Raw genomic sequence first — 24353 nt, forward strand, 5'->3', positions numbered from 1 at the left:
CAGATCACTAAAAGAGAGCCCTTAATTTCTAAAGAGATCCCATTAATGTGATTAAGTTGGTTTATTGGCTTTATTTAAAAATGGTGCCTTTGTTACATTTTAAATTTTTGAAGTTTTCTAATGACCGGTGACATAAAATTATTTTTAAATCATGATAAAATAATTTTTGCACAATAATTCCTTGAAAAATGTATGGTCCAATAAAAACAGTTGTTGTGACAGGAGTACACTCAGGTATGAATATGAATGCAAAAAACATACTTTAGTAAAGTTTAACCCTTTTCTGCAAGGCCACAAGAAACCATTTTATCTTATCTAGGAGACCATTTTCACCCAGTTTCTTTCTTATTATTGAATCATTAACACTGATCTTAACTGAGGCGAGTGAGATCCTGCAGTTCTTTAAATGTTGTTCTGGGTTCTTCCTGGATGAGTTGTTCATGCCCTTTTGGAGTAATTTCTGTAGCTCAGTCACTCCTGGGAACTTTAACTACTGTGCCATGTTTTCTCCATTTCTGAATAAAAGCTCTAATAACAATAATACTACATATTGTGCATATAAAGCAGAATAAGATACGGCAAGTATTAAAACTTTATACATGCAGACAAAAATATATTTAGAGAAGTAAGAGTTAATCCTCCTTAATCTTCCGTTTTTAATCTGATTTTATGCAGTGTGCATTGCAGTTCCGTACTTTACCACATGAGGTCACTAATTTCCGCTCTCTCAAATGTTCGCTCGTTTTCACACAAAGTATTTCTTTATAAATCAGTCTCTAAAAATCGCACGCTGTGCTGATCTGTGTCTGTGTGTGTGTGTGTTTAGAGTGGAACATGGAGGGAAGATCAGAATCAAACCTGGATTAAAAAAATGTAAGTTACACACACACTCGCATACACACACTACACACACATACACTACATACAAAGAATACACACACACACACACACACTACACACACACACACACTACACACACACACACTTCATACAAACACTACACACACTAAATATAACACTACACACACACAAAGTACAAACACGAACACTCACACATACAGACACATACACTCTACATACAAACAAACACACTACACACAAACACTACATAGAAACAATACACACAAACACTACACACACTACATACACACCCAAATACACACACACTATATACACCCAATACAAACACACTACATACACACCCAAATACACATACACTACATACACACACATACACTATATACAAACACCACACACGCATATACTACGTACACACTGTTAGAAATTCGGCTTTCAGGAATCAGGAGTCAGAATCAGGAATCAGGAGACAGCTTGAGAGATGACTTGAGTTTATTCTCGTGCAGACAGAAAATCTACACGGGCACAGCTTAGTTGGTCGTTGCTCCCTCTGTGTCCGCCTGACTAGTCCATGTGACTTGTCTGTCTGTTACTGTCTGTGTGAGACTCTCTGAACGAGACTCAGCTAGACTGAGCTACTAAGACATTTTAGCAGGACTTTACATACAGGAGAAACTGCTTTGAACACAGCAGGGGGAGAAAGGGTAAGGGTTTATGGAGGAGTATGTGGGGGGTGTCATCATTGGGGGTGTCTCTATCAACTTATGTTAAACAAAGGAGAGATGTGAGAGATAAGGGTGAGGGGCAAAAGGTTAGGAGTGTATAGGGAAAAAGGGGGGTTAAGGAGTGAGACAGTTTAGAACCTAAGAAAACTTAATAAAAGTACAATTTGTTGTTGACAGAATCTCTCATTGCTCCCTCTGATTCTCCCAACATGGAGAATCACAAAACTATGTACAATAAATTGTCATATGTATAAACAATTAAAGAGCTGTAACTATACAACTGTAATTGTACCATAAATGTCAGAAAAGTTGATGTAACCAAGTATTGGAGCTGTTTATGGCTGTTACTTGGTCTTAAAATGTTCCTGAAGAATAATGAAGAAAGTTTCAGTAGTTGTCCATGGTTTTCCAAGAGGCTTGCTTCCATGTTGTGATGTCTCTTCTTACATCACAACTTCAGCTTGTGAGCAGCCACATTGTGTGTGTGTGTGTGTGTGTGTGTGTGTGTGTGTGTGTGTGTGGATGTCCATGGCGATTGCTTTAATGTCAGTGAAAGGCAGGCCATCTGGGAAGTCCACTTTGAACCTCAATTGTCTTTTCAACTGTTCAGGCTTGCATCCGACACGTCACAAATTGTTCTCGCCATGCTGGATTGGCTGGAGCACTGTCTGGCTCCAACAGATCTGTAACAGAGGAAACACTGAGCAGTAAATTGTTCATTGATGTTGATTATGTATTTTTTTTTTTTTAGTTTATCTGCTTATCCCCACTGTCTGTCCCTCAGAAGAGGCTGCTATGATAATGTACAGTGTGTTGAAATCTTCATCCCAAAGGGTAACCCCCATGAAAATAGAAATCATGGTTCTTCCTCGGGACTCTGAACAATTACCCACCTCTTCTCTTACTGACCCTAGATCTCAGTTTTGGGGAGCAAGCAGAAACTAACAAAACCCAATGAGACATTCTCATCTAAATAGATTGTTTCATGTTTCCTCACCATGACCCATTGACCAGAAATAACAAGACATTTGCTCTAATCCCGTTAGTTGTCGGAAGTTTACCCTACTGTGACCAAATTGTGCTTTTAAAGCTAGTGTTAGCTTCCCATTTGATCCAGAAACCATCTGGATCACTTTCAACATATCAATTCAGCCATACTCAGAGTTCCACAGATCAGGAACTCAAACTACAGGTTGTAGCTGAAAAGAATATAAAACTTGAATCGTATAATTGATCGTATAGTGGTTTATTCAGTGTATAACAATTTTAAATTGATCGTATAGTGGTTCATTTTATCTAAATGCAATAACTACATCACCTAAAGTCTGCAAAAACTTCGTTTGGTGCATTATCTCTAAAATTGTGCAACACAACATAACTTAATCAGGACTGGTCTCAAGTCCCTTGCTAGTAAGAAAACAAAACAAAATAGTTAAAAAGTGCACTTAAATATATTATTAACATGCTACTTAGCTTATGGTAAGCTCAACCTGGATGGTAAATTCAACTTATGTTCATAAGAATCTTAAGATTCTGCTCTGAGATTTGAAACCATCAAAATCCAGTTCTTAAAAACAAAAAGCACAAATATGAGTTTAAGTAGCAGGACAAATTAACTTAAGCCAAAGCAGGAGAAACTGTTGAAATCCCTGTGACTCCCTGTAGAGCACTGAATATCAAAGATAACTGTCCTGTGACACCCTGTAAAGTCTTGATTATCAGAGGTATCTGTTCTTGTGAAATCCCAGACGGGCTTCCCTGTGAGAACCCACCAAAAGAATTTCCCACTGTGCTGTCTCTAGAACTAGCACCCATTTTGCATCTATCTGCCTGCTTTTTACGGCAAACCCGAGAAAAGTGACCAATTCTATGGCAGTAGTTGCACTCTTTTTTCTGATTAGTGAAGGTTTGAGTTGGACCCAAGTTTGATCCATTCTTTGTGAGGATGTGTATGGATGCAGGAACATGGTTTGGTTCAAGATCCACATCCAAACGGTCCAGTTCATTCTTAAGATCAACCCACTTAGTATTCCTCCAGTTTGGAACAGCAGTCACCAGAGCTTGTCTAAGATCTGTTTGTAGTGACTCAACCAGCTGTCTAAAATGGGGACCATCAGTTGTATTGTTGATGTTATCAGCATTGTAATGGCTGATACCTGAATGACGCAGAAAAACTTTTTCAAACCTCTCACAGAAGTCTGCGGCAGACTCTCCCTTTCTATGTCTGCAGTTGGTAATCTTCCCCCAATCAGTGGTTTTACGGCATTTGCATTTAATCCAGTCATCAAAAGCTTCCCACCCTTTGGCAAGGTTCTGGCCTTTGCCACCCAAAGCATTTGACACCTTTTTAGCAAGTTCTCTACCATCTGTGATGTTAAGAACTTGGCTAGCAATGGCTACGGCGTCATTTGCATGTAGTGAGTACAAATTCCTTTTCTTATGCATAAGATCAATGAAGTCAAGCCCCATTTCCCTTGGAGGTTTAAACTCTTTGGATATTGTGTCCAAAGTTGCTGCATCTAAAGGAATGTGCCCAATTTCTAGTCTGGTTTCACCACCTGCATTTCTCCTATTAAGTACCTCAGAGGATACAACAGTTACAGGTCTCATTTTAACACAGATTGGAAAGTGTGTTTTACCAGTAGCATGGTCAGAATCTTTATCTGATGACACAGATTCTGACCCATCAGAGAGGTCACTCTCAGACAATTCAGGAAACAGCCTGACTGTTACTGGAGGATTTCCATCCTCTTTGTAACACGGCTGACCTGGAGTAGGGGCAACAGTCAGAGAACACTGAGGCCCTGACTTTGACTTAAGTTTGGCATGTTGCTGTTCAACTTCTGTCAATGTTTGCTGCAGTTGCTTGCATGTGCTCTGGGCATGTTTGGTAGCAGTTTTATGCCTTCTGCACTCGCTAGTTAGCTCTAAGACCTTTCCTTCTGCTTCTTTTAACTTTTCATCCATATATTTCAACTTGCATTCCCAGTAATGCTTAATAACAAAAAGACATTCCTTAACTGAGTTGTGCTTGAGGCTGTAACCTAAAGCTGTTTTACACTCAGCAAGAGTCCATTCTCTATCAGCAGAGAAACCTTTGGATGAAAAGTACTGAGTTATCTTTTGCTCACAAATATGTTTCTTCCCAATGTCACTGATTACCCTTTCAAAATCAGAATCAGACCACTGTGGCATTTCAGTCCCTCCCTTAACTAAAGTGCTGCTTTTATAGTTAAGAGGTTTAGCAAGATTCAGAATGTTTTGGCCTTTAGCAGACATGGTGAGAAAACAAGAGAACAAAACCAAGCTTTCTGAAACAATAGCAAAACAAAGACACTACCAGCAGATACCAACAAACTGTACTTCACAGAGGACTACAGCAGTAAGTTTCAACACTAAGTAAAACGTTTCTCTTTGTTAGAGAGGATCCCAGTTACAAATCACAGTTTACAGTTGTAACAAAACAAAACATCTCTCAGTTCCGAGAGGATAACAGTTACTAATTCTGATCTTCTAGCAGTAACAAACAAGCATCTCTCAGTTCAGAGAGGATAACAGTTACTAATTCTGATCTTCTAGCAGTAACAAACAAGCATCTCTCAGTTCAGAGAGGATAACAGTTACTAATTCTGATCTTCTAGCAGTAACAAACAAGCATCTCTCAGTTCAGAGAGGATAACATTTACTGACTCCTATTTTATCCAGCCATAATTTCTCTTCAGTTCGAAATGGCGTTTACTCACCAAGTAGGTTTCAGTAGGCCATCCGGGTCACGGCACCAAGTTGTTAGAAATTCGGCTTTCAGGAATCAGGAGTCAGAATCAGGAATCAGGAGACAGCTTGAGAGATGACTTGAGTTTATTCTCGTGCAGACAGAAAATCTACACGGGCACAGCTTAGTTGGTCGTTGCTCCCTCTGTGTCCGCCTGACTAGTCCATGTGACTTGTCTGTCTGTTACTGTCTGTGTGAGACTCTCTGAACGAGACTCAGCTAGACTGAGCTACTAAGACATTTTAGCAGGACTTTACATACAGGAGAAACTGCTTTGAACACAGCAGGGGGAGAAAGGGTAAGGGTTTATGGAGGAGTATGTGGGGGGTGTCATCATTGGGGGTGTCTCTATCAACTTATGTTAAACAAAGGAGAGATGTGAGAGATAAGGGTGAGGGGCAAAAGGTTAGGAGTGTATAGGGAAAAAGGGGGGTTAAGGAGTGAGACAGTTTAGAACCTAAGAAAACTTAATAAAAGTAGATAGATAGATAGATAGATAGATAGATAGATACTTTATTAATCCCCAATGGGGAAATTCATTTGTCCAACAGCACACAAATAACAACAACAAAAAAAACAAACAAAAACACACAAAAAACATACACGACAGAGTCCACACCCAGGTACAAAAAAAAGTGCTAAATGGTGCTTATTAAGTACACACATCAGGTGTTAAGTAGTCTAATTCCAGCAGGAACAAATGACCTGCGGAACCTCTCAGTCCTACAGCAGAGAGAGAGGAGTCTATCACTGCGCCTGCTCCTCTGAGCTGCCAGGATCCCATGCAGAGGGTGACTGCTATTACTGAGGATACCCTCCATTAAACACCTCATCCTCTTCTCCACTAACTGACCCACAGAGTCCACTTTCCCGCCCATAACTGACACACACTTCCTTACAAGCTTATCCAGTCTGTTCCTGTCCCTAACAGTAATGCTGCTTCCCCAGCAGGCAACACCAAAGAAGACAGCACTCGACACAACCGAATGATAGAATGTGTGCAGAAACTCTTTACACACATCAAATGATTTAAGCTTCCTGAGGAAGTAAAGCCTGCTCTGTCCTTTTTTATATGCTGCACTCGTCTGCACTGACCAGTCCAGTTTGTTGTCCAGGTGGACTCCGAGATACTTATATGACTGAACATTCTCAATGATCTGTCCATCGATGATAACAGGCTGATGGGAATGTTTCAGTCTCCGGAAATCCACGATCATCTCCTTGGTCTTCAGTGCATTGAGGAGAAGACCTTTTCTTCTACTCCAGGCTGTAAAGGCAGCAACAAGATCTCTGTACTCTCTTTCATCCCCACCTCTTATACATGCCACCACAGCTGTGTCGTCTGAATATTTCTGAATGTGGCAAAGTTCAGACATATGTTTAAAATCAGCAGTGTAAAGAGTGAAGAGAAATGGTGACAATACTGTACCCTGAGGAGCCCCAATGTTGGTTACCACCGTCTCAGACCTGCAACCACCCAAACTGACATACTGCGGACGCTCTGTGAGATAGCTGTAAATCCATGTGACTAACATAGCATCCACACCTATCATCTCCAGCTGTACAATTTGTTGTTGACAGAATCTCTCAACACAATACACACAAACACTACACACACACTAAACATACCACTACAGATACACTACACACAATACACACTACATACACACATTGTACACCCAAATACACACAATACAAGCACACACATACACACTACATACACACACATTCACTACATACACGTTAATTATAACACTACACACGCATAAAAAATATAACACTACACACACTCTAAATATAACACTACACACACACTAAATTTAACTCTACACACTCTAAATATAACACTACACACACACTAAATATAACTCTACACACTCTAAATATAACACTACACACGCATAAAAATATAACACTACACACACTCTAAATATAACACTACACACACACTAAATTTAACTCTACACACTCTAAATATAACACTACACACACACTAAATATAACTCTACACACTCTAAATATAACACTACACACACTAAATATAACACTACACACACACACTAAATATAACACTACACACACACTAAATATAACACTGCACACACTAAATATAACACTACACACACACACACTAAATATAACACTACACACTAGGGATGCAACGGTACAGTGTGGCCACGGTTCGGTTCGTATCGCGGTTCTTGGGCCACTGTATCGGTTCAGTTTGGATATATATCGATATTATCTAGCTCCAACATGCAGTACGTTTTTAGCCCTTTCTATTTCAAATCAACAAGGTGCTCCTACTCACACTTTCAGAGCCAATTAATAAAGTCACAGATTAATTCAAATCACAATATCTATTATAAAAAAGGAGCACTTATTCTTACCATTAGTCAAAAACAGGTAACTGAATCACACTGTGCCAAAATGGTCCCGAACAGCGGATTTATAAGATGACGGCGCCTCTTCAAATATCCTTTTCTCCGTTTAGCGTTCACTGGCCCTGATCACGCAGCTGAGAAAGTTTTGTTTAATTAGTCCTCAAATCTTCAGCGTTTGCCTTCAGAGCTGATTTGCTCCTGGAAAATTCAGAAAACAGTCTGATTGGTTTTTGCATGGTTGTGGAGAAACACGCCGATAGAAGTAATATATAAAAAGACTATCAACTATAAAATATAATATAAAATCTGCACAGTAACTATAAGTTATTATTAGTTATATTTATATCTGACATTTATAAGGATTTAAATTTCTGTTCAGTACACAGACTTAATAACTGTAGCTTAATATAGCAGTTATAGGCAAGGGCGTAGGAGCGGGCTTGATATTGGGGGGGCGACACATTTGCGAATATGAACCAAAGCCCACATTAAAGTTTCCTAGAACAACATTTATGGAATTATTTTTTATCACAAATAATCATTTTTTTCTGTAATTTGTTTATAATTAGTTACATCCAAAATAAAAGGTGATTTTACAGCCTAAACATGTTACTCCACATTACAGTTACTGTTGTTAGAAAAAAATTATGCATGCAATGTCTGAATTATATACATAGTACAAAAACTGATCAGCTATCACCTAATATTTAAAATAATATAACAGTATTGGTTATTATTATTATGTATTGTATGTCAATTCTGTTGTATATTTACATTTTCTTTGGTTCCTGCGCTTTTAATTTGTTTTTACTGAGAACACTTCTTTCTACTGAGAGAATGTAACTACGTTTCCTAGAGATTTTTGGCAGAAGTTAATATAAACGTCAGGACATGTGGTCTTACTGTGAACTACATATGAACAGAAGTCAGGTTAGATCAGTGTTTCTTAACCCTGTTCTTACATATTCTACTGTATATTAACACTGTTCTGCATATTCTACAGCTTCCTCTGTTTAAAGGCACTTTAATAAAGTAAGTGGTGGTATGATGTGTCTAATAAACTGCTGGATATACATAATGATTAATTTAGGATCCATAGGGGGCTAAGAGATTTTAACAGGTAAACTCAATAAATGATTGTTTATTAGCTGATCAGTTGGATCTGATGGAAAACACAGTTTTAGGGCAGTGATGATCAGGGTTAAGAAACTGCTTTAAACTAACAACATTACCCAGTGTTGTACTAAATGCTGTCTATCCTCTACATCCAGCTTCTAGCAAACTGCAATCCTAAATTAATAAACAGTTTGAAAATGAAACAGTGATTAGCTGATCAGGTACAGGGCAAGTTGAACATTACGTATATAGTTTTTTTTTCTTTAACCTTGACCCCCAATCTAGGTAATTCCAAAGTTAAGTTAACTCACTAACACAGCTGCGGTTTATTAATCACAGTGGGTTTAAACTGTGTGCTGATTCAGAGACGTGTATTTTTAACCAGCTATCAGAAACATATCATCACAGTTTACATGATTAGATACCATTACCTTTCTTTTAGAAAAAAAATCACCATATATCCATATCTTAAAATCAGCTGCAGCCGATCCCGCTGCTAAATCTCACAGCGAGGGAGGGGCTTCCCCCCACCAACATACTGACGCCTCCGCGCGCCGCAAAAACAGCAAGCTGATTGGCTGTTTCTCCTGAGAGGCGGAACTTAATTCCTGAACCGGCTCCGTGATTGGTCCAGTCTGTCTCCTCATTAATAGCACAGCTGAGCTGAGCGAAACAATATCATTTTTGGGGGGACAAATCCACCTGTTTCTAATATTGGGTGGGACATGTCCCACCCATCCCCCCCGGTTCCTACGCCAATGGTTATAGGCATTCTGCTGTTTGAGAATTTTAACAGATGCTTATTCTCACTCAAATGCTGGAGTTTTAGAAACAAAAAATTAAAAGAGGAAAGCACTTTGACTGAACAGGAATTTATTTTATTTCACAAACATTTGAAATACACAGAAATATAAAGCTATACGTTAGTGTTCGTTTCTTATCACCAGGGCAAATTTATTAAAATATAAAATATATTAATTCATTAACTAAAATCTCGTCCGGCGCTCTAAAAAGCTGCAGGCACACGTAGCGAAGTTTGGCAGCGCACACGGCGTGGGATTACCTCTGTTTTCTTAAAGAAAAATTGTTTTAATAAATAACCACAGATCAAGTGTAGTTTAAACTGCAAAACCATGATATAAAACTCAATATAAAAACACCACTGTCATATAACCAAGAGAGACATCAGGCAAAATGCACTTCTCCCCTCTCTCTCTCTCTCTCTCTCTCTCTCTCTTTCTCTCTCTCTTTCTCTCTCTCTCTGTCTCTCTGACTCTCTCTCTCTCTTTCTTTCTCTCTCTTTCGAAGCTGAATTCAGAGCGACGCTACAAATAATATAAAACTCAGTTCAGTTAACTAAAATAAGATGAGTGCGGAAAAGTAAATTAAATATTGTCAAATATAAATAATAGCTTGAGGTTTTGGTGAGCTATTTCCATGTTTTGAAACTGAAACTTTTATTACTATCAGGCTTTTTATTCAGAAAGCCTGTGGTTGTTTTTTATGAGTTTATATTTTATATTACTTATTTATTTTATTTATTTGTATTATTTTATTTATCAAAATAGTTTATATAAATAACTATATCATATATATATATATATTTTTTTCTCCCATGATTCCCATGTTCTTAGTTTATTAATATTAATTTTATAATATCTTATTATTTTTATCATTTTATTTTTTTTCACTACTACTATTACTATTACTTTATTCATAAGATAAATTCTTTACTTTTTATGTGTCTTTTTTATGATCTTTTTAAAATGTCCTATTTTTCCTTTTTTACGTATATATTTTATTCGTCTAGAGTAAATGTCAGTTTTTATTTCTATTTTTTTAAATATATATTTTATCTGTTTTAAACTGTAAATGCTCAGCGGCATTGTAAATGAGGATCCCCCTCCAGTGTAAATAATGGTTGATTGCTTGATTAATATTCAGTGTTGCAAACCCAGTTTTTACATAAACAATAAAGAGAATAGAGAATAAAATAACATTACTCTTCTCTTATATGAGCTGCTGGTGAATCTTCACAGTGTGACGGCGCAGTCCCCCAGCACGCACTCAGCAGCCCCTCCCCCTGGCCATGGGCGGGGCATGTACAGCGGGAGAGCGTTTGTTCACTCTGTTAGTGCGCACCCAAATACCACCGTCCATCCGGGTGTATCAAACCAAACAGACCAAACCAAACAGACCAATAAAATACAGAGAACCGTCGCATCCCTAATACACACTAAATACACTGCTCAAAAAAATAAAGGGAACACTCAAATAACACAATATAACTCCAAGTAAATCAAACTTCTGTGAAATTAAACTGTCCACTTAGGAAGCAACACTGATTGACAATCAATTTCACCTGCTGTTGTGCAAGTGGAATAGAAAACAGGTGGAAATTATTGGCAATTAGCAAGACACACTCAATAAAGGAGTGGTTCTGCAGGTGGGGACCACAGACCACTTCTCAGAACCTATGCTGTCTGGCTGATGTTTTGGTCAGTTTTGAATGTTGGTGGTGCTTTCACACTCGTGGTAGCATGAGACGGACTCTACAACCCACACAAGTGGCTCAGGTAGTGCAGCTCATCCAGGATGGCACATCAATGCGAGCTGTGACAAGAAGGTTTGCTGTGTCTGTCAGCGTAGTGTCCAGAGGCTGGAGGCGCTACCAGGAGACAGGCCAGTACACCAGGAGACGTGGAGGAGGCCGTAGGAGGGCAACAACCCAGCAGCAGGACCGCTACCTCCGCCTTTGTGCAAGAAGGAACAGGAGGAGCACTGCCAGAGCCCTGCAAAATTACCTCCAGCAGGCCACAAATGTGCATGTGTCTGCACAAACGGTTAGAAACCGACTCCATGAGGATGGTATGAGGGCCCGACGTCCACAGATGGGGGTTGTGCTCACAGCCCAACACCGTGCAGGATGCTTGGCATTTGCCAGAGAACACCAGGATTGGCAAATTCGCCACTGGCGCCTTGTGCTCTTCACAGATGAAAGCAGGTTAACACTGAGCACATGACAGACGTGACAGAGTCTGGAGACGCCGTGGAGAGTGGTCTGCTGCCTGCAACATCCTTCAGCATGACCGGTTTGGCAGTGGGTCAGTAATGGTGTGGGGTGGCATTTCTTTGGAGGGCCGCACAGCCCTCCATGTGCTCACCAGAGGTAGCCTGACTGCCATTAGGTACCGAGATGAGATCCTCAGACCCCTTGTGAGACCATATGCTGGTGCGGTTGGCCCTGGGTTCCTCCTAATGCAGGACAATGCTAGACCTCATGTGGCTGGAGTGTGTCAGCAGTTCCTGCAAGATGAAGGCATTGAAGCTATGGACTGGCCCGCCCGTTCCCCAGACCTGAATCCGATTGAGCACATCTGGGACATCATGTCTCGCTCCATCCACCAACGTCACGTTGCACCACAGACTGTCCAGGAGTTGGCGGATGCTTTAGTCCAGGTCTGGGAGGAGATCCCTCAGGAGACCATCCGCCACCTCATCAGGAGCATGCCCAGGCGTTGTAGGGAGGTCATATAGGCACGTGTAGGCCACACACAATACTGAGCCTCATTTTGACTTGTTTTAAGGACATTACATTAAAGTTGGATCAGCCTGTAGTGTGTTTTTTCACTTTAATTTTGTGTGTGGCTCCAAATCCAGGCCTCCATTGGTTAATAAATTTGATTTCCATTGATGATGATTTTTGTGTGATTTTGTTGTCAGCACATTCAACTTTGTACAGAACAAAGTATTCAATGAGAATATTTCATTCATTCAGATCTAGGATGTGTTATTTGAGTGTTCCCTTTATTTTTTTGAGCAGTGTATATCACTAAATATAACACTAAATATAACACTAAATATAACACTACACACTAAATATATCACTAAATATAACACTACACACTAAATATATCACTAAATATAACACTAAATATATCACTAAATATAACAACACTACACACTAAATATATCACTAAATATGACACTACACACACTAAATATATCACTAAATATAACACTACACACACACTAAATATATCACTAAATATAACAACACTACACTAAATATATCACTATATATAACACTACACACACTAAATATATCACTAAATATAACACTAAATATATCACTAAATATATCACTAAATATAACACTACACACTAAATATAACACTAAATATATCACTACACACAGTAAATATAACACTAAATATAACACTAAATATAACACTACACACACTAAATATAACACTACACACACTAAATACAACACTAAATATAACACTAAATATAACACTACACACATACTGAATATAACACCACACACACACTAAATATAACACTACACACACACTAAATATAACACTACACACACTAAATATAACACTAAATGTAACACTAAATATAACACTACACACTAAATATATCACTACACACACACACTAAATATAACACTACACACTAAATATAACACTAAATATAACAACACTACACACTAAATATAACACTAAATATAACAACACACACACTAAATATATCACTACACACACTAAATATAACACTACACACACACTGAATATAACACTGCACACACACACACTAAATATATCACACACTAAATACACTCTGTGTGTGTTCTTGTGTTCAGACGGCTGTGATTTCACTCTGGATCTGAACACAGCGCAGCATCGTCTCTCTCTGAGTGAGGAGAACAGGAGGGTGGAGTTTAGAGAGGAGCTGCAGTCGTATCCTGATCATCCAGAGAGATTTGATGTGTGGCCGCAGGTTCTGAGTAGAGAGAGAGTTACTGGTGTTACTGGACGCTGTTACTGGGAGGCTGAGTGGAGCGGAGGAGGAGTAGCTGCTGTAGCTCTGAGTTATAAAACCATCAGCAGGAAAGGATCAGGATCAGACTGTTGGTTTGGAGGGAATATAAACTCCTGGAGTCTGAGCTACTCTGATAACAGTTACTCTGTTCATCACAATAATAACAGCACTGATCTCTCCACTCCTCCCTCCGGCTGTAGGAGAGTAGGAGTGTATGTGGACCGTCCCTCCGGCACTCTGTCCTTCTACAGAGTCTCCTCTGATACACACACACCCTCACACACTCTCACACACTTACACACATTCTACACCACCTTCACTCAGCCCCTCTATGCAGGGTTTTGGGTTGTTTCTGGCTCCTCAGTGCGTCTGTGTAAGATAGAATAACCCTGTGTGTAACAGAGATTTGATGTGTGTGTGTGTGTGTGTGTAGGAGGGAGAATGTGTGTATAAATATAAGTATGTAAATATATTATATAGATGATTTTGTATTTTTTTCCAGAACCTTTATTTTAATTACTGTTATCTTTATTCACTACTGTTATTATTGTTAATGATTGTTTTATTTTATTGTGAAATAGGTTCATATTAATAAAGCTAAATAAATGAAGAAAGGTGAAGAGGAGTCTGATGATTTTTTTGTGTGTTTGGTTTGTGTGGTCATATTATGGTGGAAGTTGGAGTCGAGTTTGGTGGTGTAATTAACATTTCTGTTTTTTGTTCTTTTGCTTGTTGTAGTTTCTTGTCTTGTCTCATCTTGTTTTGTCTTGTCCATGACACCATCTGTCCCTCAACAAAGCTGCAGTACAGTCTACTGAAGTCCTGCGTCATTCTGTAGTCCTCGTACGGCTTCCATGTCTAAGCATTTTTCCTCTATGAGGAAAATGAATGAGCTTTTTAAAAACTGCCCTCTGTCACATTCTGTAGTTAATAAATATGTTCAGACCCCTTTACGTTTTATTCTGTGTACATTTACCTCCTAAACATCACTGGATCCTCTGAATTACGAGATTGTTAAAGAGTTGTAATGAGAAAAATTAGCTTTAATTTTTTTCTCTAAAAATTAATGAAGTTAGCTTTAAGCTAATGCTACAGCACAGCTGCAGAGATCGGCAGGGGACCAGCCAGCGAACTTTGGCCGTATATTTAGGCAAGGCAAGGCAAGGCAAGTTTATTTATATAGCACCTTTCATACACAACGGTCATTCAAAGTGCTTTACAAATTAGAAAATACACAGAGAAATCAAATAAATAAATAAAAAAACATGTAAAAGATTAACAGTAAAAATGGAAATAAAAACTAAAATAAGAATAAAGCATGATTGATTAAAACATGATTAAAACAAAGAGAATTAAATTAAAAACATGTAAAAGAACAACAAGGAATTAATAAGAATAAAGCATGAATAAAACATAATATAAAAGTGCCGTTACAGAATAAAAGTGTGTGGAGCTGCAGTGTTTTAAGCTGAGCTGAAAGCCTGATCAAACATGTAGGTTTTCAGTCTGGATTTAAACATGTTTAGTGTTGGAGCTCTTCTAATGCTCTCTGTTAACTGGTTCCATTTAAGAGCAGCGTAGTAGCTAAACGCTGCCTCTACGTGTTTAGTTTTTACTTTAGGCGGCTCTAACTGAGCAGTTCCTGATGATCTGAGAGTTCTGCTCGGCTCATACTGCTGGAGCACATCAGATAAATATGCTGGTCCTGCACCATTAACACATTTATAGACCAGTAACAGTACCTTAAAGTCTATTCTGTAACATACTGGTATCCAGTGCAGGGATTTAAGGATGGGGGTGATGTGCTCCCTTCTTTTACTTCTAGTCAAAACTCTGGCTGCTGAATTCTGAATCAGCTGAAGCTGTTTGATGGTCTTTTTTGGGAGTCCAGTTAGGAGTCCATTACAGTAATCAATCCTACTAGAAATAAAGGCGTGGATGAGTTTCTCCAGGTCTGATTTAGACAGAAAATCTCTGATCTTATTGATGTTCTTGAGGTGATAAAATGCTGATTTGGTGACTGCTTTGACATGACTGTTAAAAGTGAGATCAGAGTCCATTTGTACACCAAGATTACGCACTAGTTCTTTAGATTTCAGGCTTTTTGAATCCAGATAGGCAGCTAGTCTGTTCCTCTCATTACTATTCCCAAATAAAATAATCTCTGTTTTATCTTTATTTAATTGCAGAAAGTTCTGTCCCATCCATTTATTTATCTGCTCAAGGCATTTACACAGTGAGTCAATGGGACCATAGTTGTTTGGGCAGAGGGCCATGTAGATCTGAGTGTCATCTGCATAGCTGTGGTAAGATATCCCATAGTCACGCATGATTTCCCCCAGAGGAATCATATATAAATTAAATAAGAGTGGCCCAATAATTGAACCCTGGGGTACACCACAGGTCACTGGCACAGTCTCAGAAACATTATTTTCCATTTCCACAAAGTATTTCCTTCCTTGAAGGTATGAACTGAACCATTTTAGGACAGTTCCAGAAATTCCAACCCGGTTCTCAAGTCTATCTATGAGAATGTTGTGGTCAATGATGTCAAAAGCAGCACTGAGATCAAGCAGTAGTAGAATAGATATTTTTCCTGAGTCTGTGTTTAAGCGAATGTCATTGATAACCTTAATAAGCGCAGTCTCAGTACTATGATTGGGCTGGAAACCTGACTGAAATTGGAAGTGCATAACTTCCTTGAAGACAATTTTTTCAATTATTCAATGAATGGTAGATTAGAGATTGGTCTGTAATTGTTCAATAAGTTTGTATCTAAATTTTTCTTTTTTAAGAGAGGCTTCACAACGGCTGTTTTTAATGCATTTGGGAAAACACCTGACATGAGTGAGGTATTTACAATTTGAAGAACTTGGTTGGTAATGTATCAAGACTGCAGGTGGATGATTTGAGGTGACTCACTGTATCAGTTAAAACTTCTTCATTAATAGTGCTAAACTGGCACATGTTGACTATGATGCTTTTGCATGGTTTTGGAGAGCACATGGGCTCGTTGGTGGATAGAGTTGTACTGATGGCTTCTCTGATATTGTGGATTTTAGTATTAAAAAATTTAGCAAACTCATTACATCTCTCAGTTGAAACTAGCTCAGGGGTCATGTATGTAGGTGAGTTAGTTAGTCTGTCAACCACAGTGAAAAGAACTTTGCTATTGTTAATATTATTGTTAATAATGCTGGAGAAGTAGGTTTATCTATTATTTTATTGTAATCACGCAATCTATCTTTCAAATTTTCTTTGTGAATGTGAAGCTTGGTTTTACGCCATCTGCGCTCAGCCTTTCTGCATTCTCTCTTTTGGAGCTGAACTGCAGCATCATTTCTCCATGGTGCTTTCTGCTTGCATGGCATGGTTTTAACTCTAACTGGTGCAATCTCATCTAAAACTCTAGCAGTTTTTGAGTTAAAACTATCCAGCAGAGTATCTACAGAGTCTGATGGTTTGCATGGTGCAGAGCACACTTTGCTCACAAAAGGTTCAGCTGTCATGTCATTTATCTGCCTTTACTTGTACCTAATCTGTCTGGCCTCACTGTGTATTGAAGTCCACATTTCAAAGAAGACACAGTAGTGATCTGACAGTGCAACACCCTTAATAGAGGTTGATATGTTGAGACTAGGGTTGCAACGGTATGAGATTTTCACGGTATGATAACAGTCTCAGAAAATACCGCGGTATCACGGTTATCACGGTATCACAGTTTGTTACATATATTATTAAACTGACCCTTAAAGAAATTACAACAAAGGTTTTTTGTTCAATTAACTATTTATTGTAGAAACCTGGAACAATTATAATTTTAATGTCTCCTTAAAAAAAAATAAGCTGTACACCATCAGGTGAAGGAAACCATTTTTTTCCACTACTCTTAAGGGCATTAAGAGTGTATATAAAAAATATATATATAAATATATATAATATATATACACACATACACACACGTTACACACATTACATGTCCTCTAAGAAGTAAAGATCCTGTATTTAAAATATTCAGTACAATTATTTAAGTTTAAATTATTTAATATCTGATAAACTGAGCCTGGGTCAGTGTCTGATCAACAACTGTTGTAAACGTCCGTTTTACTGCCAAGTTGGTATATAACCAGATACTGCAGAAAAAGGGGATTTATTTCTGACATGATCCTCACAATAGAGATTTCTATTTTAAGGCTTTCACAGCGAGTCTGGTTTTAACATATGAAAAACAGGCACGTCAGAATTTGAAAATTAACGCATGTAAATGAATGGCGTCTTTCACATCCAGTCCGGCCAGGACCTTTACACGGACACGTGAATCCATCGTAGCACGCACTTCACGCCTGTACCTGCGTGCCCAAATTTCGGATAACTCAGCGCTTTTGCGGGCGCTTACTGCATGGGTTGTGCACGACTACAAAGAGGTTTTATTTATGTTCAGATTAAAATTATAAACTAAACACATACTTTGCGCTGCACAGCGGGGTGGTGTTCATGGAGATGGGAGAACAGGTTTGACGTATGTCCACCTTTAGCTGTGACTTTACGGCCACATTGATTATAAATCGGATAACCATCCTCGGGTGCGTTCGGCGGGTCTCTGAAATAGTCCCACACTGCTGATTTTAGTTTAGCCTTTTTTTAGGCGGACGGAGATTTGTTTAGTCTGATGCATGTTCTGCCGTTCTCACCGCTGTGTGCTGAGGAGCTGAAGCGGAGCAGAGTTGCGCATGCGCGGGTGAGTTTCTCCGCTGGCTTGCGTTTTACCGGTAATAAGCAAACACACACGGTATGATAACCGTGCATTTTAATACCATGGTATACCGTGAAACCGGTTACCGCTGCAACCCTAGTTGAGACCCTTCGAAATAACCAAATCCAGGGTGTGACCATGACAGTGTGTGCTTCCAGTCACATGCTGAGAGAGTTCAAAAGAGTCAAATACATCATAGAGTTCTCTGGCTTAATTATCCTTGGAATTATCAATATGAATGTTAAAATCACCAGCAATAATAAAATGATCAAATTCATTAGAAATAAAAGACAGCATATCTGTAAAATCATCAATAAAATCAGCATTGTACCTTGGAGGCCTATAGACAATTATTAGTAATATTCTTGGTGTCCCTTTTAAAACTGCACCTAAATATTCAAAAGATGTGAAATCACCAAGTGATAACTGCTTGCATTGGAAAGTATCATCAAACAGCATAGCTACACCTCCACCTTTCTTGCCGGTACGTGAGACATTTAAAAAGTTAAAGTTTGGTGGAGCCGACTCAATTAATACACTTTCAGCACTACAAGAATTTAACCATGTCTCTGTTAAAAACCGAAAATCAAGCCCATAATTGGTAATAAAATCATTAATTAGATAGGACTTGTTTGTAAGAGATCTGATATTTAGTAGAGCTAACTTAATAACCTGTGCATTTTGTTCCAAAGACTGTGGGTTACAATTTATATACTGCAAGTTGGATATATTCACATTATCTGACCTATACTCTCTGTTCTTTCTGCTTCTGATAAGAACTGGAATGGGGGAGATAACTGGCACACAGGGTCCGTACTTGTTTTGAAAACATGTACTGCTGACTTCACCATTGTAGCAGCACGGACCCAAAATATATCAGTTTGCTGGATTACTTGTGGTGGCCTCTTCCCTTATGGTGGAGGGAGGTGGGAGGGGCTCCTGCTGGTGAAGAAGTCGAGAGCGGAGCTGTCTGTCCGGTGGTTTAGGAGCTTGTCTCTTCTTTTTGGGTTGTGGGGGGGGGGCGGTTGTTTAATACTTCCTCATGTTCATGTTCACTGGGCTTCATTTTGGTCCCCTTTTCTAACTCCTTGATTGGGGAGTGTAATGGTGGTGAGAATGGGGGTTGCTGGGTCCGTGAGGCAGTAGGTGACTGTGGAGGAGAAGTTGTGCTGATTTTCCGCTGTACCTGAGGACTCGCTGACAGAGAAAGCGTCAGTCTTGTCCCTGCAGATACCAGCTTCTCCATGGTTGCTGGGAAGTTCAGGTGGGGTGATGATGGGGTGGAGATGGAGGATGATGATGATGAGGTGGAGATGGAGGATGGTGTGGAGTGTTCATGCAGTTGCGGTGTTTCCGGCAGCTGATACAGCAGAACATGGCTCCCGTCCGATAACTCCGCAGTCTCTGTGGGGGGAGGATGTTGTGTCTCTGTAGTGCAGACAGTGTCCTTGGGTGTTAAAGCTGACGTGTCTTCACCAGTGGGAACAGAGAAGTTGCACAGAGAAAAAATGAAGTTCTCTGACAGGAATTTGACTCCGCTCTTGTTGGTGTGCAGTCCATCTCTCCTGAAAAACTCTCTTCCCAAAAAACTGATTGAAATTGTCAATGAAGTTCAGTCCGTTTGACCTGCAGGTTTTCTGAAGCCATATGTTTAAAGCCAGCAGCCTAGAGAACATATTGCAGCCTCTTGCAGGTAGAGGACCACTAATGAATGTCTGGATGTTGAACTTGCGCAGTGTGGTAAAAAGATCATTAAAGTCCCTTTTTAACACCTCAGACTCCTCTTTCCTTGTATCGTTCTTTCCAACATGAACAATGATCCGTTTCACTGTTCTGTATTCAGCCAGTAGTGTTGGAAGCTTCTCATTCAGTTCAGAAACGGTGATGTTTGGCTCACATCGAACAATGAGTTTCTGATTATTGTTCATGCCATGAACAGAGTCATCCCCCAAAACAAGGGTGTCTGCTGTGGCCACAGCCTGGAGCCCTGTGGCTCTCCTGGGGTGTTTTGAATGGCTGAATCTTCTGGTTCTTTCTGTATCATACTGGCTGGTATTAGGAAAGTCATTAAGGTCTTGCAGTGGCTCAAATCTATTTTGCAAACTAAGTGACTGGAACTGATTTCCTCTAGCTCTGTGCTCTGATCTCCGAGCAATAGCTTTAGCATTAGCATTAGCCAGATGTGCTAAGTTAGCAGGAGTGGAGGATACTACAGAGCTGTATGTGGCATGGCGTTTGGGTTTAGCTCCAATGCGAACCCATTGCTGGTTTTGCCCATATCTTTCAGCTGTACTCACATTAGGAATGTCCACATGATCTGCTGGTCCAGTTCTGTTCGTCTCCACTGCTCGCTGCTCCGTTAAAATCCCTGCCCGTTGTCCGCTGGCAGCACTCCCACACTCCGTTGGTCCTCGAACAGCGCAGAGATGCCAGTCCTTAAACTCTGATAACAAGGACCGAAAATTTGTTTCCAAAACAGTCATTCTTTGTAGAAGATTGTAGCAGTTCTGGCAGCACTGGTGCTCTGAACCCACACAAGGAGGCATCTTGCAGATTTCTTCTTAAGTACTCTACAGGAACTTTTCTGATTCCTGTGCCTATGGCTCTACTATAAAATGTCCAAAAGAAACTAGAAAAAAAAAATAAAATAAGAAACAAAATATGGTAGTGCTAGTGCTAATCTAAATAATGAGCTCAGACACTGTAGCTCGAAAATATCTGAAAATAAAGAAAAGTATGAAAGATAGCAGAGATAGCAGAGCTAAGCAGAGAAGCGTCTGAACGGCACAGAAGCAGGAAGCAGGAGCAGGAGGGCAGATAAGTAAATAGAAAGGGGGAGGGCAGATAGGTAAATAGAAAGGGGGAGGGCAGTTAGGTAGATAGAGAGGGGGAGGATAGATAAATAGAAAGAGGGAGGATATATTAAAAGAGGGGTAGATGGGAGATAGAAAGGGGAGGGTAGATAGTAAGGGGGAGGGCAGATCGGTAGGGGGAAAATAGATAAATAGAAAGAGGGAGGATAGATTAAAGAGGGCGGTAGATGGGTAGATAGAAAAGGGGAGGGCAGATAGGTAGATAGAAAGGGGAGGATAGATAAATAGAAAGAGGGAGGATAGATTAAAAGGGGAGTAGATGGGTAGATAGTAAGAAGGAGGGCAGATAAGTAAATAGAAAGGGGAAGGGCAGATAGGTAGATAGAAAGGGGAGGGCAGATAGGTGGATAGAGAGGGGGAGGATAGATAAATAGAAAGTGGAGGATAGATTAAAAGAGGGGTAGATGGGAGATAGAAAGGGGAGGGTAGATAGTAAGGGGAGGGCAGATAGGTAAATAGAAAGGGGGAGGTCAGTTAGGTAGATAAAGAGGGGAAGGGCAGGTAGATAGTGAGGGGGAGGGCAGATAGGTAGATAGAAAGGGGAATAGCAGATAGGTAGATAGAAAGGGGAGGGCAGATAGGTAGATAGGGAGGGGGAGGATAGATAAATAGAAAGAGGAGGATAGATTGAAAGAAGGGTAGATGGGAGATAGAAAGGGGAGGGTAGATAGTAAGGGGGAGGGCAGATCGGTAGGGGGGAAATAGACAAATAGAAAGAGGGAGGATAGATTAAAGAGGGCGGGTAGATGGGTAGATAGAAAAGGGGAGGGCAGATAGGTAGATAGAAATGAGGAGGGTAGATAGGTAGATAGAGAGGGGGAGGGCAGATAGGTAGATAGAAAGGAGAGGATAGATAAATAGAAAGAGGGAGGATAGATTAAAAGAGGGGTAGATGGGAGATAGAAAGGGGAGGGTAGATAGTAAGGGGAAGGGCAGATCGGTAGGGGAAAATAGATAAATAGAAAGAGGGAGGATAGATTGAAAGGGGGGTAGATGGGTAGATAGAAAAGGGGAGGGCAGATAGGTAGATAGAAAAGAGAGGATAGATAAACAAAGGGGGAGGATTGATTGAAAGGAGGGTAGATGGGAGATAGAAAGGGGAGGGTAGATAGTAAGGGGGAGGGCAGATCGGTAGGGGGAAAATAGATAAATAGAAAGAGGGGGGTAGATGGGTAGATAGAAAAGGGGAGGGTAGATAGAAAGGGGAAAGGCAGATAGGTAGATAGAGAGGGGGAGGATAGATAAATAGAAAGTGGAGGATAGATTAAAAGAGGGGTAGATGGGAGATAGAAAGGGGAGGGTAGATAGTAAGGGGAGAGCAGATAGGTAAATAGAAAGGGGGAGGGCAGTTAGGTAGATAGAGAGGGGGAGGATAGATAAATAGAAAGAGGGAGGATATATTAAAAGAGGGGTAGATGGGAGATAGAAAGGGGAGGGTAGATAGTAAGGGGAGGGCAGATCGGTAGGGGGAAAATAGATAAATAGAAAGAGGGGGGTAGATGGGTAGATAGAAAAGGGGAGGGCAGATAGGTAGATAGAAAGAGGAAGGGCAGATAGGTAGATAGAAAGGGAGAGGGTAGATGGGTAGATAGAGAGGGGGAGGGCAGATAGGTGGATAGAGAGGGGGGGATAGATAAATAGAAAGTGGAGGATAGATTGAAAGGGTGGTATATAGGTAGATAGATTAAAAGGGGTGTAGATGGGTAGATAGTAAGGAGGAGGGCAGATAAGTAGATAGAAAGGGGAAGGGCAGATAGTTAGATAGAAAAGGGAAGGGTAGATAGATAGATAGAGAGGGGGAGGATAGATAAATAGAAAGGGGGAGGATAGATTGAAAGGGTGGTATATAGGTAGATAGATTAAAGGGGGAGTATATGGGTAGATAGAAAAGGGGAGGGCAGATAGGTAGATAGAAAGGAGAGAATAGATAAATAGAAAGAGGATAGATTAAAAGAGGGGTAGATGGGAGATAGAAAGGGGAGGGTAGATAGTAAGGGGGAGGGCAGATCTGTATGTGGAAAATAGATATATAGAAAGAGGGAGGCTAGATTAAAGAGGGGGTAGATAGGTAGGTAGAAAAGGAGAGGGCAGATAGGTAGATAAAAAGGGGAGGATAGATAAATAGAAAGAGGGAGAATAGATTAAAAGAGGGGTAGATGGGAGTTAGAAAGGGGAGGGTAGATAGTAAGGGGAGGGCAAATAGGTAGATAGAAAGGGGGAGGGCAGTTAGGTAGATAGAAAGAGGGGGATAGATAAATAGAAAGGGGGAAGATAGATTGAAAGGGGGTAGATAGGTAGATAGAATGGGAGAGGGCAGATAGGTAGATGGAAAGGGGAGGGCAGATAGGTAGATAGAAAGGGGGAGGGTAGATAGGTAGATAGAGGGGGGGCAGATCGGTAGGGGAGGATAGATAAATAGAAAGAGGGAGGATAGATTGAAAGAGGGGTAGATGGGAGATAGAACGGGGAGGGTAGATAGTAAGGGGGAGGGCAGATAGGTAGAAAGAGAGGAGGAGGATAGATAAATACAAAAGGGGGAGGATAGATTGAAAGGGGTGTATATAGGTAGACAGATTAAAAGGGGGTAGATGGGTAGATAGAAAGGGGGAGGGTAGATAAGTAGATAGAAAGGGGAAGGGCAGATAGTTAGATAGAGAGGGGGAGGGCAGATAGGTAGATAGAGAGGGGGAGGGCAGATAGGTAGATAGAGAGGGGGAGGATAGATAAATAGAAAGGGGGAGGATAGATTGAAAGGGGGGTAGATAGAGAGGGGGAGGGCAGATAGGTAGATAGAGAGGTGGAGGGCAGATAGCTAGATAGAAAAGGGGATGGCAGATAGGTAGATAGAAAGGGGGAGGGCAGATAGGTAGATAGAAAGGGGGAGGGTAGATAGGTAGATAGAAAGGGGGAGGGTAGATAGGTAGATAGAAAAGGGGAGGGTAGATAGAGAGGGGGAGGGTAGATAGGTAGATAGAAAGGGGGAGGGTAGATAGAGAGGGGGAGGGTAGATAGGTAGATAGAAAGGGGGAGGGTAGATAGAGA

The 24353-nt window shown here is 40.2% G+C and overlaps 2 protein-coding genes across 2 annotated transcripts in view; one reads left to right on the forward strand and one right to left on the reverse strand.

Moving 5' to 3' along the window:
* LOC125801112 (NACHT, LRR and PYD domains-containing protein 14-like) overlaps window positions 1-14305 on the forward strand; it is a 28898-nt gene extending 14593 nt beyond the window's left edge. Inside the window, exons 8-9 of the mRNA XM_049477181.1 lie at window positions 827-873; window positions 13507-14305. Coding sequence (XP_049333138.1) covers window positions 827-873; window positions 13507-14072 — 613 coding nt within the window. The 3' untranslated portion in view covers window positions 14073-14305. The remainder of the gene's footprint in view (window positions 1-826; window positions 874-13506) is intronic.
* The window catches only part of LOC125801268 (zinc finger protein 239-like), a 305512-nt gene that overhangs the window by 174989 nt on the left and 106170 nt on the right, over window positions 1-24353 (reverse strand). The gene's annotated exons all lie outside the window — the stretch shown is intronic.

This window comes from Astyanax mexicanus, chromosome 4 (genome assembly GCF_023375975.1).
Source record: "Astyanax mexicanus isolate ESR-SI-001 chromosome 4, AstMex3_surface, whole genome shotgun sequence".
In the NCBI taxonomy this organism is placed as follows: Eukaryota; Metazoa; Chordata; class Actinopteri; order Characiformes; family Acestrorhamphidae; genus Astyanax; species Astyanax mexicanus.